Below are 20,131 nucleotides of genomic sequence, written 5' to 3' on the forward strand. Positions count from 1 at the left end.
CATTTAAGAATAATCCTTGCCTTTAAAATGTCTTTGAAATCATGAAAAACAAATTTAGCTTGACTCTGTAATGTAGTGTTTCTTTAATTAAAACTAAAACTATTAAACATTTTGTAAGTTAAAATTAAGCTGAAATAAGATGTAAATATTTGACCAAAAGTAGAAGTACTAAAATGACTATTTAAAAAACAAATAATAAAAATGAAAAAACAGCAAAATAAATTAAACTAAGATAATTAAAAAAAACTAAAATGTAACAATAAAAGCTAGTAATACTGAAATGATGTAATGTGGATCTGTTTTGTAATGTGACATGTTCCAGCTAACTATTTTACTTCCGACATTTGATTGACTTCTAAATAATCAATAAGCTTATTCAAGTAACGCTTTCAAGCACAACAATACTGAACACATCTATTATCAATCATAGATAATTGAGACAACTGCAAAAAAATTTAAAGAATGAGTTTTTATTGAATCTTAAAAATGCAGATAAAACACTCACAGCAAGGAGATCAGTGATTATTTCAAATTGTGATGTGCATCTTAATGTCCCACAGCTCAACCATACTGACATTGTAAACTACTTTGGTAAGTGCTTAAGGTTTAAGGCATAAACTTGATTAACTAAAGGCCTTTAAATCTTGCCGTTAATCATGAAAGAACTCCATGAAGGCCCATGATGATCTTCACAACACAGCACAAAAAATACCTGCATAGTCCGTTAAAACTACTTCAAAATAATAAGAACGTAAACCAATAATATGACAATGGCTCAAAAGTTTAAAGGGGTCATATAATGGTACATGCACTTTTACAAGTTGATTGTACTGAAATGTGTGTTGGCGGTGCCTGTACACAACCATCATAAAATGATAAAAATCCATCCAGTGTTTTTTTTTATCTCATGTTTCCCCCCTCTCAAATCAAGCCGTTCGACCAAGTGACGTCACACGGTCGGACGCCCCTCCCACGATAGTTGATTGACAGCAGCGTTTCAACACAGACCCGCCCTCGCTCGTGAGTGAGCTGTCATCATAGTCCGCGCGGTCATTGTTGATACGCTGGAGCACTGTCTATGAGCAGAATGGCTTCTAAGCGATTGTGGTGTTCTGTTCTTGGGTGTAATAACGAACACAGCAGTCATTTTGATGTTCCTAAATCCGAACCGCTGAAGACGCAGTGGCTGAGTTTGTTTTCGAAGGGAATATTCCCCACGATCAACGTCAATGCTTTCATGTTTGCGCGAATCATTTCACACACCAGACTGCTTTACAAACAGGGTCAGTATAAAGCTGGTTTTGCTTAGAAGCTGCTCCTAAAAAAAGGATCGGTATTCGTGTTCCTGCTGCACTTCCAGAAGAAGAAGTGAGTGTAACGTTTTATTAACCTTTATATTAATATTTACATTAATCTTTGCAAATCGCTAGCACGCTTCACGATGAATGCGGCTGTTTACACTCAGGGTACATTACGGCATGTTTTCTATGTACGACGTTCTCGATATAATTCATAATCCCACGTTTATAATGAACAACACGTTATGGTTATTGTGTTATTAAAACTGTGTACGCAGTACGCACAGAACAAAGGGGCGGGGTGAGCAAAGCTCATTATCATTTAAAGACACATGCACTTAAACGGCGTGATGAAAACAGAGCTGTTTTTGACCAGGTAAAATGAGTGTTTTCTTACAATACTAATGAGAATTTTTAATTAAAGTATATTACAAACTTTTAATTTAGACCCTAAAGAATCATATTAGCTTGTACAAAAATGGCATTATATGACCCCTTTAACAGATGAGATTCATGAATACAAGTTCAGTTCAACTTCAATGCAAAGGTATTTTGACTGGAACCGAAACGGATTGAGGATGGATCAGTCTCTCATCTCCAGCACCCCCTCCCTGATCCTCCAGCTCCACGGTACTTTGCAGTCGGAGGCGAGGGTGCAAGTCTTGTGTCCATGCTGACGATAGTGGCAGGAGTCAGGGGCAGGGACACAACGCAGAAACAGGCCGTTCTCTAGGACCTCTTTGTCATGGGGCACCATGCAACCATCCTCTGTTTGCATACTGAACACGTTCTCTGAGATCTGCCCAAGAGAGAAGATATTTTTCTCTAGCAAATACAAAGAGTAATGCAGAAAGTGTTTTGCATTAGCACTACACACACACACTGTTTACCTGATCGCTGATTCCTCTTGCGATGTGGCCTACTTTCACCCTGGGCGTCTCTCGAATATGAAAGCATTTTCCATCAAAATCCCTGATATAAACATCCACGCCTGAAGAAACAAAGAACAGATGTGAGCATGGCACAAATAGCCACGATAAATGTCATCTAAAAATATCGCACCAATGGCATGTGTGAATGTTCTCGTAGCTTCACTGAGTTATGTGCCAATATGTGACAAAAGCACTGGTTTATAAAAAATAAAAAATAAAAAAAAGCATTTGATTAAAAATGGAACATGTGCATTAGGCCTAGACCTGATATTGTTGATGAAGATAGATTGATGATAAAGAGTGATTTTGTAATAATATTTCAAAATATTACTCTTTTTACTGTATTTTGGATCAAATAAATGTAGCCTTGGGGAACATAAAAGAGACTTCTTTCTAAAATCTTACCAACCCCAAGCTTTTGAGTGGTAGTGTGCATGCCATTGTTAATATTTATACTATTATTTAACTTTAAATAAAGTGTATTTGATAGCATAATATTTTGTTGCAGTGATATTGAGTATTGTAAAATTTCACTGCCAAACCGTTTATAATGTAATGATGCTTTGCATTTCTCTGAAGCAATGAGGATTTGTTCACACACCCTCAAAGCAGCGGGGCGGAGGTTGATGCGTGGGGGCGAGCCAGTCCCTGCTGAAGCTCTGGACATCTTGGCTGTTGTAGGAAAACACGCCTGAGCTGTCGTCATCGCCAGCGCCGACTGACCAACGTCCTGAATCCTGGAGAAAAAATAAGCGGGAAACCCTTTGAATTTCAAATAAGTTGTAATTGGTCAAAGTGAGATGCTCCACTAGCAACCAACAGCTGGGAGTTGACAGGATGTTTGGTCTTAACTATCACTCTTAATAACATTTTACCGTATTTACTAAACATGCATCAGGTTAGAAGGAATTACAGGCTGCCTCATATCCAGCATTCTGAACTTTGTTTACCTTTTTGTCCCCGTATTCTCTAGTGGAGAGGCAGTCGCTACTGAGACAAGAGAGCAGCTGCTCCTGTATCTCAGCAGAATGAGGCTGGGAGAGACTACTCAGGAAAAAATCTGCAGAGAGAGAGAGAGAACAAACTGAATGTTACAATTATAATCTGCAATGCAGATTCCGAAGGAATATTAACAAGCAGCTTGTTTCCATCCACATATTTATGATGCTAATTTTGGGATATGGCATAGAAAAAAACCCCACTGGAGACACCAAGATGCAAATTAAATTTCCAAAATAAACAAAAAAAAATTTCTTTGAGGTGGATACATTTTTATTTGTCACGAAGACATGTGGATGAACATTTACGGAACGGATTTACGGAATAAAATACTAGATGCCCGTCAAAAACAAATCTCATCTGAAATTGTACGGTTATTCTGTAACCGCAAGTAATGTATTACACACTACCGTTCAAAAATTTGGGGTTGGTACGATTTTTTTAAAGTTCTTTTATGCTCACCAAGTCTGCATTCATTTGAATATCACATGATCGGATGTGATGGGCTGCTCACCTATCTCCAGTCTCCGCATCTCTTGTTCTGGCTTGGTTTTATTGATGATTGGCGGCTCAGGTGAAGTGGCCTGAATGTGACGCAGTGACTTCGGAGGAGAGTGGTCATCGTTTCTTGTCTCCTCTGCGTTTTTCCTCTGTTTTACCCTGTGTGGTTTGTCATTGCGTTCCCCATCATCACCCTCTTTCTTCTGCTCTGAGCTCATCCACTGCAGCTTAGAGTTATGAGAGGATGTGGCGAGGTGGGACGGGGTGGGTGTGGCTGAATGGGCGGGGTCTAATTTCTCTGGCTTCCCCAGTGGCTTCTTATAGGTTCCTCCTTTCACAGGGCTGCGAAGTCCCCCGACTGCAAATAAATTGAGGAGATTTTTAATTGTATAATATTTAATATTCAGGCATTTGTATGTGTTGCATGCTTCTTTATTGGTACCTTCTTTAAGTGCTTTAGCAGTTTTAACAGCCAGTTCTTTGGCAGAAGCTCGTTTGATTGGATCTTTCTGCAGTCCTGCTTTTATAATATCAGCTGTACTGGAACTGCAGTCACGTGGGATTTCCCTCAGTGGTGGAGGCTCTGTTGCTATCTGTCACCATGCAAACAAACAATATTTCTTAAGTGTTTTGTGAATGTAAATCATATAGGTATCATAAAACACTGATTGAAATTAAATGTGACTTTAAAAGTGTGAGGGCCTTATTTGGCCTCATTTCGTTAAATTAATTCCAATCGTAGCCTACCTTGAGGAAGAGTGGGCGGGAATAGTAGCGTGTCCATGGATGACAGCCATTGAGCATGTGCAGAAGCATACAGCAGCTGCTCCAGATGTCTGCTTTTGAAGAGCGGGGCTCACTGAGCACCACCTCAGGTGCCATATGGGTCTCTGTGCCTTTCAGCCCTAAACACATACCTAATTAGTTGCTAAACTCATGTATGTGTCTATATTCAACTGAAATATGTTTGAGGTACTTACCCTGACCCTCACTAAGCCCTTGTTTGCCTAATCTCTCTGAATACCCAAAGTCACACAGGAACGCATCTTTCCCATCTTCTGACAGCAAAACGTTATCCGCTGAAAATAAAACACAAACATGAGAACACACTCAAAAGAAAAAAAAAAACACAGTAAATAGTTTATCTGAATAATAACTTGGAAAAGCCCTGAGAAATACATAAAAGCTAAACTACCATTCTGAAAGACTTGGACCAGTAAGTTGTGTTGTTTTAGTTTTTTTTCAAAATAACTAAATGTTATTATTGCTGTCAATAATGCTGTTTTTACTGTATCAAATAAATTCAGCCTTGGTGAGCATAAGAGACATTCAAAAACATGAACAAAATCTTACCAACACCAAACTTTTGAACAGTAGTGTATTTGAGTGAAACAAGCTATTCAAATATATTTCTCGCCTCCCGAAACACCACCAACACCCACTTTTGAGTCTTTTTGATTGAGAAACGGAGGCTGAAGTTTAAGATCATCCTCAAGAGTATCATGATGATGCATCACAATGATAGTGCTTCAGCTTAAAATTGATCACACTTTGCTATTATTTCCTTAACCTTTAGTACATTGACATTAAACTTCACAGACACGGCTTAGATTAAGCCAGGATTAGGCATTAGTTCAATAAGGACATTAAGTGGCTTTTTTAAACGTGCCTTAGAAAAAAAAAACATTACTGGTGTGCATCTTGAGGCAAAACAATGGCACAGACATATTTTAAGATATCTCCGTGCAAGTTGCTTTCAGTTTAAACAGCGCAAACATGCATTTTAGTCTGGGACTAATCTTAAGCCTTGTCTGTGAAACCGGGCACTAATTAACTATTGGTAAGATTTCAGAATGAGAACAGTACCAATAAACCTCGCAGGACCTGCCAACGCAAAAGTAAGCTATTTTCTGTGAATGTGCCAGATTTCAGATTCATTAGCCGAATAACAAAGTGCAGAAAATGATCAACTATTTCCGCTACAAAACTATGTATTTATAATTAAAGACCATACATTAAAATAATGTGGTAAGAAATACCAGTTTGCAATATCAAGCAGCATAACAAGCTGTTTTCCAGTCTCTGTTCTAAAAGAGGTGATTGGCCGGTTCCAGTAAAAGTTAAAATTGGAGCGCGACAGACTTTCAGTTTCTAAATTGCAAACCACACCTTGTCAACTGAAGAAAATAAGACAAGATTAAAACTCTGACAATCAATGAAATGCAGAATATTTGGACAGCAGATGGCGCTGTAGATGTCAGAGTAGAAAGGTTGGTTTTTACTGTTTGCTTGAATTTAACCGCCCTTTAATCAATTTGAATGGATTATAAAGACATAAAGCTGCTCATTTAATCTCTGGTGTCCTTCTGCATTAAATACGATCACTTCTTCGGTCAGTGTCTTGTTTCTTCAGTGCCCCCCCTCCCCCATCTGAACCACATGAGTCATGCTGTGGGAAATTCCCAGCCCGGGGTTGCTCACAATGTACTCTGATCACTCTCTTTCTCTCTCTCTCACCACAGGTGCTGTTTGCCTCACCCCGTTCTATGGAAAAACAACTAAACCCAGCCACAAAACACAATATTTATTTGTATATACTATTAAAGTGTTTATTAATTAGCATTCATTTTTATATTTTGAGTTTACACTTCAATTTTAATTTATGTTTTAGTAATTGTGTGTTTAATTTAAATTTTTGTAATTGGGTTATGTGCTTTTGTCCTTTTTATTAGTTGTATTAGTCTTTTATAGGGTTTAATAGGTTTTTTTTTTTTGGTAATTTGTGTACTTATTTTATTTCATTTAGCCTTTTATTTTACTTTAGTTTTTTTTTTTAAGTTTTTAAGTGCTAGGTTTTGATCTAATATTTATATTTTATTTTATTTCAGTATTTTTAATAGTTTTAGTTAACAATAACAACACTGGTTCACATGGTGTGTATCAACTTTGTTTGAGGTGTATCTCCTAAAATGTACACTGAGGTAACCTGAAGAACAGACATACAATTTTGGAAACTATTTATTGTTCAGTTATGAGAAACTAGTTCATACTGAGACGTCTGACTTTTGGTATCTTGGAAACTCTGAACACATGTGGAGACGTGAGATTACCAGGGTCATTTGGTCATTTTACTTAGAAACAAATCTTTGAAATAGGATACGCAAAAGTCTCAATTTCTTCAGCATTTAATCTCAATTGCTGTCTAGGAGAAAAAAATTGCGATATTAAGGACATCTCACTTGTGATTTTTCATTTCTGTATTCAGTTTCCAAAGAACTGTGAATCCACTGAAGGAAGTGAGATCAAAAAAGGGATGTCCATTTTCCACATAAATGATGTGAAGACATGTTAATGTTAAATGTTAATATCATGTCATCTTTCCAAATAAATTAAATAGAGACAGTCTGGCTTAGTGAAGAGAGGACAGAACAAATGCTCAAGCGTTAAGACTTGTTTATAAGACTCCACCTAGCTTCCACTCTTATCAATCAATCAAATCCTTCAAAGCCTTTTTAGCTATCCAGCCTACATTCTGCACGTACCTTTGATGTCCAGGTGAAGGACACGTTTCCTATGCAGGTGGTTTAGCGCCCCCAGTACTTGCTGAAGGTAGTGCAGGGACAGATCCTCTGGCAGGCGGCCTCGTTCCTCCACCAGCTGTCCTAGAGAACCTGTGCAAACAGAGCAGATCAAACTTTCCATCTCTCCACTAGAGACTTCCTGTGTGCAGAACAGTAGAGATGCCAAATAATGAACTAAGAAATGGATGAGGAAATAAGGAGGTTGTGTGTTGTGTCTACGAGTGCGCTTCTGAGTTCTTACTGGATTTGAGGTCCATGAAGAGGATGATGGACAGACCTTCACGAACCACCCCAAAAAGTTCCACCACCTGAGGAGACTGCAGGGCACTCCACGAGCCCACCTCCTCACTGCTGAAACTCACCAATGGCACCTGAAAGCACAGGATCAAGGGATCAATGAATGGAAAACAAAATGCATCTGAATACCAGCAGTGCCATCGGCCAGAGGAATAAGCTGGACACAAAGGAGGTCAGAAATACCTTTTTGGCAGCACACATGAACCCAGTGCCTTTGTCTTTAATGCTGTAGACCTCTCCAAAGGATCCCTGCTTGATAAATCGACAGAGTTCGTACTCCCGTCCCTCTCTGTACTCATAATTCACCGGTTGTAGCCCCTAAAAAAAAATGACACAATGACGTTATCAATGCTGATTGGCCAATGCAGTGTTCTTCCAGCCATGCTACAATATATATGGTTATAATATTTGTCGTCATCTAACATTCACTTTAAAAAAAAATACAAATAATTTAATAAAACTGTTAAATGTGATCTTTAGTAAATATCAAACTGAATATCTGTTTTTCATAATGTATTTTATAATGTTGTGATTCCTAAATCAACTTTTATTTTTTCTTAAGACAAAACAGTATAGAATTATAGAAAGAGGTCTCTCATGCTCACGCTAAGGTTGCATTTATATGATCACAAATACAGTAGAAAATGTAATAATATTGTGATTGTGAAATATTATTACAATTTAAACTGTTTTCTATTTGCATATATTTTAAAGTGTAATTTATTCCTGTGATGTCAAAGCTGAATTTTCAGCATCATTACTCCAGTCTTCAGTGTCACATGATCCTTTAGAAATCATTCTAATATGATGATTTGATGCTCAAGAAACATTTATTTTTATTATTATCAATGTTGAAAACAGTTGTGCTGCTTAATATGTTTGTGGAAACTTTGATGCATTTCTTCAATCAGAGGATTCTTTGATTACCAAAAAAATTAAAAGAACATCATTTATTTTAAATATAAATCTTTTGTAACATTATAAATGTTTTTACTGTCCGTTTTGATCAATTTAACACATCCTTGCTAAAAAAAAAAGTATTGATTTTTTTTATTACTGACCTCAAACTTTTGAATGGAAGTATATAGCTAAATGATGTGCAATTGTACATAAAAAAATATATAAAACTCTTCACTTCAGACTTTTTATCCATCTTTTATAATGTACCTTAAAATATTGTAATGCCAAAATTTACTTTATAACTACAATTATTTATTTTGGTGTTTTATTAAACAAAATACTGTACATGTATGATTTTTTTTACGCCCATGCTTCAATATCGACAAATCCCTGACGGATGCATCTTTATTATATAATTAAAACAGTTCAACAGAATTACTGAAAATATCTAGAATTTCTAAATGTCATATTAAAGCACATGACTAGCACAGTAAGTGTGTGAAGACGTTTTTTACTGTTTGCTTATTTCTCTTTGTAAAGGAAACTCCCCAAGCAGAACTAGGCTGGTGAGGTAAACATGAAACACTGCTGAACGCAAGAAAAACAGGAAACCGACGACCGCAAGTCAACTTCTGGCTGTGTACATGCAGGCATGTGTTTCTCACTCTCTCTCTCTCTTCCTCTCCGTATTAGTATGCTTATGTTGTCTTTATCTGTATTGTCGGGTTGTGTGTGCTTTTATGACTTTTAGGCTGTGTACTCGTATGTAAATTTGTATCTTAGCGTGCAAGAGAACCCATCTATGCATCACGCACTTTCAGTCTGAGTTCATCCATGTGTCAAATTCAACATGCCTTTCGCCATATGTTTTAATTGGCATTTAAAATCACCTCTTTGAACAGGATCCCTTCGTTCTTGTCGCTCTCCTCTCTTTCGTCCTCATCTCTCTCCCTCTTCTCTCTCAGCACATCTTTGAAAAAGCTATATGCAAAGCAGGGATCTTCGGTTGTAACGTAGTCCCTCAGGGCCGTAACAGCCAGGAATTCGAACTTTCTTCTCACTGGCGAGTTCAGCTCCTCACTCTCTAGCGAATAGCTTTGACAGGAGGTCTCCCACCGATGGCACGACGGACCCTCTGTTTCCTGCACGGACACCCTCTCCGTGCTGAGGCCACTGCTGCTGTATGAACTGCTACTGTTGCTGATGCACACTGGGTCTCTAACCTGAACCAAGAGGACACAACAAAAGGTGACTGGACTGGATTAGTGAGAAAAACACTTGAAAGCAATGTATAAAATCAATGCAGATTAATGGGGGGAAATCTGTTTGGGTCTGTAAAAGTGTCCCTTAGTTTAAGTGCTTAGAGCCTCTAGGGAGAGCTAAAGACATGAGTCTTAAATTAAATCAAAAGACTTTATATAAATTCAGTTCCAAAATAAAGTGAGCTTCCTGCCTAGGTAACATTTTTACACATCAGAACAATTTTTTTTAATCACTACAGAAAAGTCAATAGAAAACGTGCCATTTTATTAAAAATGCACACATTTAGTCGATATTAGGTTATTAGCTTTGTAGTGCATATTAGTTTCAAGCTGTTGTTTTAGCAACTGCTAATAATCTGCTAATGTCAGATTCTGCTAGATTAAACTGCTTAGTGCATTAACAGGCCGTTTACACCAAGAATGAGAACTAAATATCACAATAATGGTAATTATATTAGTGTCCACACCAATAAGCAATAACGTTTTGATTATTATAAGTGTGCACTGCAGTTATGTCGTCTGCTGCTTTAAATGCACAAGCTTTTTGTGATTGGCTGTCACTGTTTTTATTGTTCAGCTTCTGGGGACAAAAAATGAGTTCTGAAAGGAATCTGTATCATTATTGTTCTTGTTATAGTTGTTGTATGGACTTATCCATTCACTGTACCAAAAAAACTTGCTGCATACATTTTTTTAATTACATTGGCTATATAAGTCATTTCAACTTAAATTACATTAAACTGACGTAAAAAAAAAAAAAAAAAAAAGAGATAAATCTTGTATTACTTATTATTTAAATTTAAATATGAGCTTGGATTACTTATTATTATTTACTTATCAATTACATTTTAATTGCTTAACTTATTTTGATGAGTTTAAGTAAGGTTAAAACATATGTTGTTATGATTTACTGACCATATCTTATTTACAGTGTTCTCAAAGAATTAAAACAATTATTAAAATTAGCTATAGTTATCATAATCCACTCGTTTTGTCTGACTACACGTCATCTTTTTCGTCTCCAAACACTCGAACAAATGTCAAAAGCAAACAACAAACAGTCCTAATAAACACTCTCGGTTTGCTGTACTACTACCAAAAAAATCATGATGTTCATCTTTTTCTATATAGTGACATCTCAGTTGGCCAGACAGCGAATCATCTTTTCTGAACAGTTAAAATATTGGTGTTCAGTACACAGTATGTTCAGAGTTTTAAATGCTTTGCTTAAAAGTGTGCTTTAAATGAATTCTGCTCATTCACTGCTGTTTCAGATGGTATTCTCACTCAGGCGGAAACAGTATTCGATATGTCACAACTTAAGAAGCAAATAGCTATACTCCTTGATGTGTCCTTGAAAGAGGATTTGGATGCTTTCTTTGAGGGTAGCTGCCTATCTAGACAGAAAATATCATGGCAGCACACTAGGCTTTGGAACAAAGCTGTTGCATATATCGCATATATGATAATTACACAAATTACAATGAATTCAGTCTAACCTGAATGAGAGATGATGACAGGCACTCGCCGCTGTCCTGCTCCGGCACTCCAGTGACTCCCACGAACTCGCTCGATCGACTGTCCTTCTCACCCTGTCTCCGCCGCTGTCTCTTACGACGTTTCTTTCTGGACCGACTGCGAGAAACGGAGCCAACAGGCGATATGGAGGAGATAACACGTGGTCCATTTTTGTGGCTGAAATTATGAAAATGTATGTAAGTTGTAGAGATATATTAATTCCTGGTATTAAAAGAATACATAATGAAGCATGTGTTTGTGGGACAGTCACAGGTTTTTTACCTGCCATTGGGGCAGAACTCCTGCGAATCCTGGGACTCACCTATGAAAAAAGAGAAACAATTAAGCCCAAATAAATTTGGAAATGATCATCTCATTCTTTAAATCAGTACTTACATTCTGCCTGTGCAATAATGGACTGTTTCTCTGTCCCGTGTCTCCACTCATGTTTGGCAGTTCCCTGATGCATGATCTTCCAGAATAAGGCATTTTTCAACGGATTCATTTTGTCCAGCTCTCCTTCTTTGCTCTCTGTGTGAGAGACCGGGTTCGAGTCGAGGCAGTTAAGAGCTTTGCTATCACTTTGATCCATGGGGGAGAACGGGACAGTAGAGTTCCAAATTCTCTGAGACGGCATCTTGAAATTCTACAAAACAAAGAAATAGATCAATAAATCAATTCTTAAGTCTCATATTGCCCAGTAACATTAAATGCATATCACTATTGTGGATCTTAAATAGGGTCCCTCATTCTCTTTTTTTTCTCACGCACACACATAGCAAGATCGTAACTGCTCCGTGGAAAAAGATCCCACACACCTGGCCCTCACTAACTGGTGCAGGGGAGGGTATTTTCTTTCAGGTAAAACGAGCTGATACAAATTAATTTAGTCTTCATCCTAACAGTGATTGGTCACAAGGCCTGTACTTTGTACCTGTTGAAGGTGATAGAGGACACTACTCTTAAGTATTTTCAGTGAACACAAAGACTCTATTCTTCACTTTAACACTTCCTGCTCCTCAAGCTTGATCTGTGGAATGGGAGGAGCTGCTGAGGGCGTAACATGAGCCTTCTGCTTATCAAAATGAAGGCGTGCTCTGTGCAGCTCACACCACTGTCTGACGACATGATGTCGTACAACCCACATTTAAAGAAGCGAACCAGTTATAATCAGACTGTAACTAAGGACTCATTTTGGTATTGAAAAAGTCCTAATTTAGAACATTATATCAGAGCTTTATCACTGATGAGTTACAAAAGTAAGTTGGCTTGTTATCATAAACCCGACGTCAGCGACTATTTCTCACTACTTCAATGCGGGTATATGTGGGAGGTATCAAGACGATCTTTTTCCTTGTTTGATTGGTCGATGATACATTTTCAAATGCAGACGGTGTGGTTACTTTTTTTTTTTTTCTACTTCCCTGTTGTTTGGAAATACAGTAAAGCTTTTTTTAGTGGCACATACGAGTAATATCAGCCATTCCCTGCTTTTATTAGTTCACTCAAAATTTGGAGGAAAATAGATTTTGATCATGTTTGGAGGTTCTCATGTTACAACACTGCTGAGAAAACCCCAGAAAAAGTTATTGATTTATTTTGTTACTAAACATGCTTGGCATGATGACTATTAGAAAGTATATTTAACAGGACATAAAATCAAGTTTGGGCTTGTTCAGTTATGTCAAGTGCATCTGGGCCAAACTTGATATCACAAAGCAATCAAAAGATATGGCATTAGATCGGCCAGATTTAGTGACTACAGATCGCGTCATAGGATGCGGTTATCGGCTGGAGCATCCCTGCTCAAAACACCTAAGTAACTGGACATCAACAAGCTAAAACTACTCCTTAAAATACCTTAGCAAGTGCATAGTAACACACTGGCAACCACCCTCAGCACTCTAGAACTGTGGCAGACAGTTTTGCAAGCAGCAACCACATTTTCATAAGAAAATCTAGTTTTTGTAACTAAATAATGTAACATTTATAAAATTAGTCCAACATGCAAATACATTTCTTTTCCTCATAGTGAAACAATTATCCTAAAAGCTTTTAATCAAATGAATACACTAAAATCTTTTTCTTCAGTTCAGCTGGAAAGATCTTCACAGCCTGAAGAAACTCACGCAGTTGCAGCATGTTGCATCAGTACGCCTTTATATGACCCCAGTTAATCTGTCCCACACTCTCCCTTTCCCTTTCCCTTTCACAATCTCTCTCTCTCTCTCTCTCTCTGCAGCTTTTATACCTCTAAACTAAGAGAAAACAGGCCTCCGTCTAAAACCAACGTCATCTGTGTACAGTGTGTAGATGCTGCCAACGGCTTATTGGCTGCAAGGAGCTGAATCCTCCATTTTGATCGCTAATGGAGAAGCTGTTACATCACCGAAATGACTTCAGAGAGCACTCACAGCACTGTGGGAACATAAAAATCCTCCCATAGCGTTTCAAACATAAGCAATGGAAAATATGCTGCAACAAAGTCATGCAAAGAACCTGTTGTTCCTCAAATGTTCCTCACACCAAAATCAGTTACACACACACAGCATGATCACATGAAACCCCAGCAGAGACTGACAGTCCTTTTCAATACAATATAGTCATTTGCATTCAATGGTGATTAGCAAATAGTATAATTTTTATCTTGTACACAAGAAAAAGCAAAAGAAAGAGAAGAAAGAGAAGAAAACATACCGCTTTTTAAATACAGCTTCAAATGCAGAAAGCAATGCATGAGAAATAATTTACTAACACTCTATCGAGGCAGGTCCCTCCCATTCTCTCTCTCTCTCTCGCTCTCTCTCTCTCTCCATTAGTCAGCGTGCACCTCTGATCCCGCTGGCTGTCTGCCATGTTGAGACTGAGCGCTCTGATTGGATGGGGCTGATTTACGGGAAATCATCCCCATTTCCCCTAGCTGCACTCCCCTCCTCCTCCTCCTGAGACAGCAGTCAAGGCTCTCAGTAACTTCACCTGCCTGAAAGACTCTTGTTCTTTAACTGAGAGTCTTTAACAGATTGTATTTATGTCTCCTTATATCTATCTTTTTTTTTTTACATTTATCACCTTAAAGGGACAATTCACCCTGAAATTTTTATTCTGTCATTATTTACTCATCCTCATGTCGTTCCAAACCTGTATGACTTTCTCTCTTCTGTGGAACATAAAATAAAATATTTTAAGGAAACCAACATTCCTCAAAATATCTTCTTTTGTGTTCTGCAGAAGAAAGGAAGTCACAGCCTACAGGTTTGGAACAATGTGAGGTTGAGTAAATGATGACAGAATTTTGTGAGAACTGTTCCTCAAAGTGTTACCCAATTCTTTCTTGTAGACATCACTCAAACAAATAGCCTAGCTTTTGGTGTTTAAAATGTCAAAATTTGTATGTAGAGGTGTTGAAGGGCTCATCGTGATGCACAAATTTAAACTTACAAAGGCCAGATCCTGCTCATCTACTATAACCTCACAATAGACCCTTTTCACAGACCATAATGACACATTTCAATAGCGTAAATCTATCAAAGTTTTAAATATATAATGTACATTCATAATAACACTATGCCTTGCGTTTATTTACTTTGGCATTAAATTACAGAAAACTAGTTAACATTGCTGCGTGAGTGTTTCCAATACAACGTCTGAGGGAGTGACGGCAAATTTGTCATCTTTCTCTCTTCTAACCAATGTCAGAATCTCTCAATATTTTTTTTTCCTCTTTAGTTAAGTCATAGAAACGCTATTTAGTTTTTTTTCTATTGCAATTGCAGCCATAGGAACGCACAAAATCTTTTTATTGTAGCTTTCGTTCACCACTATAGAAGTTTACCCAATTATGACGACTTCAGCTTCAGAGAACCCCCGGAAATGTGAAAACAAGTCTCTATTCGCTGATATCAAGTCAATCATTTGTCGATGGATTTCCACATCTGACCCAAGTACATCCAGAATTCTGCCCACCAGTGTAATAGCCAACTCAACATTAAAAGCTGTATGTCCAAAGACTACAGCCTAAAACATATTTTATGCATACGCTTTGGTATGCGTACAGTGCGTGACGTAACTTTCGCCATCAGCATAGTGCGCATATTGTACGCACGCAGCCATGTTTCTAATTCTCTATGCTTACCTTGAACATGTGGCTTGCATTTTCTTGTACCAATTAGTTTCACTGCCCCAGCCCATTGTTTCACAATATAAAAAAAATAAAAATATATAAATAAAGAGGAGACAGAACAACCACAAACTACAAAATACATTCTAGAGAACAGCGCAGACAGTGGACAATGATGAAACTTTCTAGTGCGTATGTTGACCGCCTGTGTTCGCGCACGCTATTAAATGGAGTATGCCATGTGTCAAAACTAAAGTTTACTTTGGGCTTTATATGACTAAGTTATCCAATTATTATTACATGGCTCTGTGGAATACTTGATTCTGATTGGTCAATAGCGCCATCCAGCGGTAAGTTATTCCCAGATAACAACCGCTCTAAACAGATAACGCAGGCTCATCCGGGTCACTGAGTCAGCAGTGCTATACGACTGCTAGGAACGTTTTTTTCCCCAAAAAATTTTGCCCCATAATTATTTATGTGGGGATATGCTGTTTAATTAGTGATATGAATGACTGTATACCGTATCTCTTAAATGTACTTAAAGCTACACTGTGTGATATTTTCCCCCATCTAGCGGTGAAATTGTATATGACTACCCAGTGAATATTAGTTTCTTTTCCTTTCAATTCCGAGGGCGTTTTAACTCTTACGGTGGCCGTATTATTCCAAGATTAACATGGCTTCCAGTTCGACTTCGCAAAAATTGCGCCTTTAAAACTATTCATCACCTGTGATCCGTCGCAGCACAGATTTATGTTACAAGGTAACAATACTTTTTCACCATTGAGGAAGAGGAAAAGTAACGCAAGTTATACTAGAGGTCGTTCTGGCGTTATGCACAACCATGCTATGGTTAGACAAGCAACTATAAAACTTCGAATTTACACAAATAGGCTGAATTACCTGTCGAGAAGAAAGCAGGCAACTTCGGCGTCCGTTTTAAAATCTTTGCTCCTCATGAGCTCTTTCCATCTGGGAAAAGTTACTCCAGCATTGACTTTGGCCTTGCTGATTTGCCTGTCGCGTTGATGTTTTAATTCTCTCTTTCGCTTCCTTGGCGACTCTGCTATATGTCCTCGAAAATAGGAGTTATCCTCCATCTTCAGCAATCTTTCAAATCTGCCGGCAGTCGCGAGTAATCTCGCATTCGTCACGGTGTCACTGAGTGTAAAACGCGAAAGGCGAAGCTTGAATTTCCAGGTCTGTCCCTCTTTGGCGAATGTATTTTCAAGATGGAGGCACAACATGGCTGCCGCCATTCGAGCGACTCGCTCGTATGTATTAAAAATGGCAGATTTTACACTTACGAGAATACTTTATTAGTTGGTGGAAGTAATTACACATGAATGAGCACATATACTTTTGATAGAACAAAGTGTTTTTTGCTAAGAATCAACTTAAAAAGTTACACAGTGTAGCTTTAAATACATTTTCTTAAATATCCTCGTCATCCTGTTGGGGGTTATTTTGAGAGAACCACTGGCTGGATGTACATTATCCCTTACTTAATGTTGCTAATGACAGAGAAAAATAAATATTAAGGCCACAATTCTCACAAAAAAGAATAAAAAAATAAAATAAAATAAACTTTCGTTCCTGAATGACTTCTGTGACTAACATTTTGTTTGTTTTTTTATAACCGGTTTGACCAAATGTTCAGACGAAAAGTATGTCAATACACTACTGCATATTGAAACAACCTCATTCCATTACAGATCACTATTTTATCTTTGAAGGAAATGGAGCTGAAACATTTTCATGGCAAAAAAACACATTTAGAAGATATATTACCAATTAAAATTCACTAAGACTTTTGGTAACATTTTGATGATTTTGATGATCCCCTTTAGACATTCTGTTGACTGTAAGTAACTTTGCAACTACACGTCAATTAGCAGTCATTAGAGCATAAGTAGACTGTGCTTAATATCTGCTAACTCTTTATTTTGATGGTCATCCAACAGACATTCTACTGAATCTTGAAAAATTACATGTCAGTGAATAAGTATTCCACTGACCCTTACCAAACAGTCCATTAATACGGTAATGAGAGTTAGTTGATGTGTAGTTGCAAATTAACATTGCAATGGTACCTACAATTAGTAGAATGTCTAAAGCGGACTATCAAAATGTTTAGATTTTTCTTTTTAAAAAACTGAATAAATGCTGTTCTTCTGATCCTTCTATTCATCAATTAGAATTTGGGAAAAAATGTATTTCGACATAACTGTTTTTAACATTAATAATAATAAGAATGTTGATTAAGCTTTGCCACCACAGGAATAAACTATATTTTAAAATATATTAAAAAAGAAAACAATTATTTTAAAATTGTAATAATATTTCATAATAGTACTGTTTTTACTGTATTTTTGATCAAATAAATGCAGCTTTGGTGTGAGCATAGGAGACTTTTTTTTTCAAAACTTCTGGGCCAACAACCCCAACTTTTTTGTATATTTTTCTAATATTCGCATAGCAGTCACACAGAAAGTGAGAAAACATAACTAGCAAAGAAAATTTCACACTGCAAACATTTGTCACAGTCAATTATTTTCAGGCTACTACAGAACTGGGAGTTAAGCCACACCTTGAATTTGTCATTTCGAATTAACAGTTCAGGGAAATGGTGCGGTTTGGCTTGTAACGGACAAAAACTCAAAAAACATTGGATTTTAACTTTTCATCAATGCGTCAAAACTCACAGCCTGTAATTATCAACAGGATAAAAGGTTGTTGTTGTTTTTTTTGCAGAAGTGAGAGCGCAGAATGACAGGCAGATGAGGAAGAACAGACAAAATGATAGACAGTGGATTCAACGGGCCATGGCATACGGAAGTATGGATGTTCAACAGGAACAGTGTGGTATTGAGACCAGGGACGGGGCCAAGAAGGAAAACACACATGCTAAGAGCTATAATGACAGCCTTTAACCGCTGAAGTATGTGACAAAACAAATCGGTTTAACCAACGGGAATGTCCACTTCACAATGACTGTGTTTGAAAGACCAGTCATTAACTGTAGTGTATTTGCTTACTGCAAACCAATTACCTTTAAGTCCTTCTAGTTTTTATCACTAAGTCCTTTCACTTGTTTACTCATTCAAAAATAAGATGGTCGGAAACGCAAACTGGTTGAAACATGAAAATCAAAGAATAATGCACAGGTGATTAGAGAAAAAAAATTACTAATAACTAATAAATATCAGCATACTTCCTTAATCGCAGTAGATTGAGACATTACATTTTGTATTACAAGTTTTCCGAAATGCTATGCTTAAATATGCAAATGAGGAGGTATCTAATTGTACACAAATTTGCCTACATTTCCACAACAAAAATCTGAACATAAAGCCAGGTTCAGAATTCTAGTTTCATCTTGTTTACATATTAGATATCTCAAAATAGAGGTGTTTACAGAGAAGATTTTTTTTTTAACATTCCATGAATGTCAACAGCCAGAAAGAGTTTTCAGGAGTAAAACTGTTGCCTGCAGTGTCTTGCCTTTAACACACACACACACACACACACACACACATTATTTTTTAGAGATTAGGCGTGACTCATGCACGCCCCCACACATGGACAGGATGCTTTTGGCCTGAGTAGGTCCTGCTCAAAAGACTAAACTAAGGGACTGGAGGCCTGCAAGACTTGGATCTGTTGATCATCCCACTGCAAACAGACCCCTTGAATAACTGTCAGGGGCCCCTTTGCCACCAAGAGACACAGAATGAATAAAGAGCTGTTGCTATGAGACACTATTACCGTAGCATTACAGAAATGCGTTCATTGTTAGACATTAAACACATGATAATAGATTTCTGCACTCTTGTACTCATATATGAAGGGGAAATGAACTGTATGTATTACTGTATCATTACACGCAGGCGCGCGCACGCACGCTCGCTCGCTCGCACACTCAATGTAACTGTTAAAGATGAGCAATTTAATATGATCTATAATGAATGTTACACATAATATGGAGAAAAACAAAACTAACGTTAGGCTATAGGCTACTTGTCTTACATTTTACATCCAACAGATTTGTGCTCGTTTTCACAGACTATTGTTTCTCAATTATCTTTTAGACATTTGTATTAACAATATTTTGAAAGCCGCCATGAGGTTTTGCATAAACCGTTTTAAAACGATGAAAGAAAGTAGAGCTTTAACTTCCTCCTTCGCGCCGCCATTTCGTACAAATCAGGGAAAAAATACTCTGAAACCAAATTTAGTGAATTCAGCTGGTATAGGAATTAAAGACAGGCGTTCCCGACGGACACTAAGGGTAATTCAGTAAAGTTAAGGGGACTTACCTTAGTTGTACTTAATCATGTAGGAGAATGGTCTTGTGTCGAACGGTGTCGAGCTCTTCTGATAGCCTGAGACAGGAAGACGAGGCTGCGTGTCAAAGCCTAAGTGAGAGCCTACCTAGACAGCATGTTCGGGCAACCCAATCGCGTTCAAGCGGCTGTCTAGATAGACAGTTCACTAGGTTGTGAGACACAGAATGTGACAGAGCACGACCGAATTCATATCGAAAGAAAGTTCCCTAAAAGCAGCTTTGAAGTTTATGTTACATGGCCATATTGTTGTGTTTGTTTCTAAATTGTTTTGTGAATTTCCGCCACAGCAGTGCAATAAAAAAACATCTTGTGTGGAACATCCATAGCATAGGCTACTTTCAGCCACATATACAACCATTATAAATTCAGCACCT

General features: G+C 37.6%; 1 protein-coding gene across 2 annotated transcripts; it reads right to left on the reverse strand.

The window, feature by feature from the left end:
* Window positions 1-450: 450 nt before the first annotated feature.
* map3k14a (mitogen-activated protein kinase kinase kinase 14a) lies at window positions 451-19,819 on the reverse strand. 2 transcript variants are annotated; one of them, XM_084420695.1, is made up of 16 exons: window positions 19,728-19,819; window positions 11,685-11,934; window positions 11,571-11,610; window positions 11,270-11,465; window positions 9,399-9,731; window positions 7,792-7,926; window positions 7,553-7,682; window positions 7,273-7,401; window positions 4,711-4,809; window positions 4,478-4,635; window positions 4,173-4,323; window positions 3,744-4,088; window positions 3,181-3,290; window positions 2,832-2,967; window positions 2,189-2,289; window positions 451-2,097 (listed from the first exon to the last, which is right to left on the reverse strand). In XM_084420695.1, exons 2-16 carry the CDS (start codon window positions 11,923-11,925, stop codon window positions 1,882-1,884), a joined length of 2,520 nt encoding a protein of 839 aa, XP_084276821.1. In that variant the 5' UTR covers window positions 11,926-11,934; window positions 19,728-19,819; the 3' UTR covers window positions 451-1,881. The 2 variants fall into 2 exon arrangements, with proteins under 2 accessions (XP_084276821.1, XP_084276822.1); XM_084420696.1 differs by lacking the exon at window positions 19,728-19,819 and adding an exon at window positions 13,986-14,056.
* Window positions 19,820-20,131: the final 312 nt, after the last annotated feature.

This window comes from Rutilus rutilus, assembly GCF_951802725.1.
Source record: "Rutilus rutilus genome assembly, chromosome: 1".
Classification (NCBI taxonomy): Eukaryota; Metazoa; Chordata; class Actinopteri; order Cypriniformes; family Leuciscidae; genus Rutilus; species Rutilus rutilus.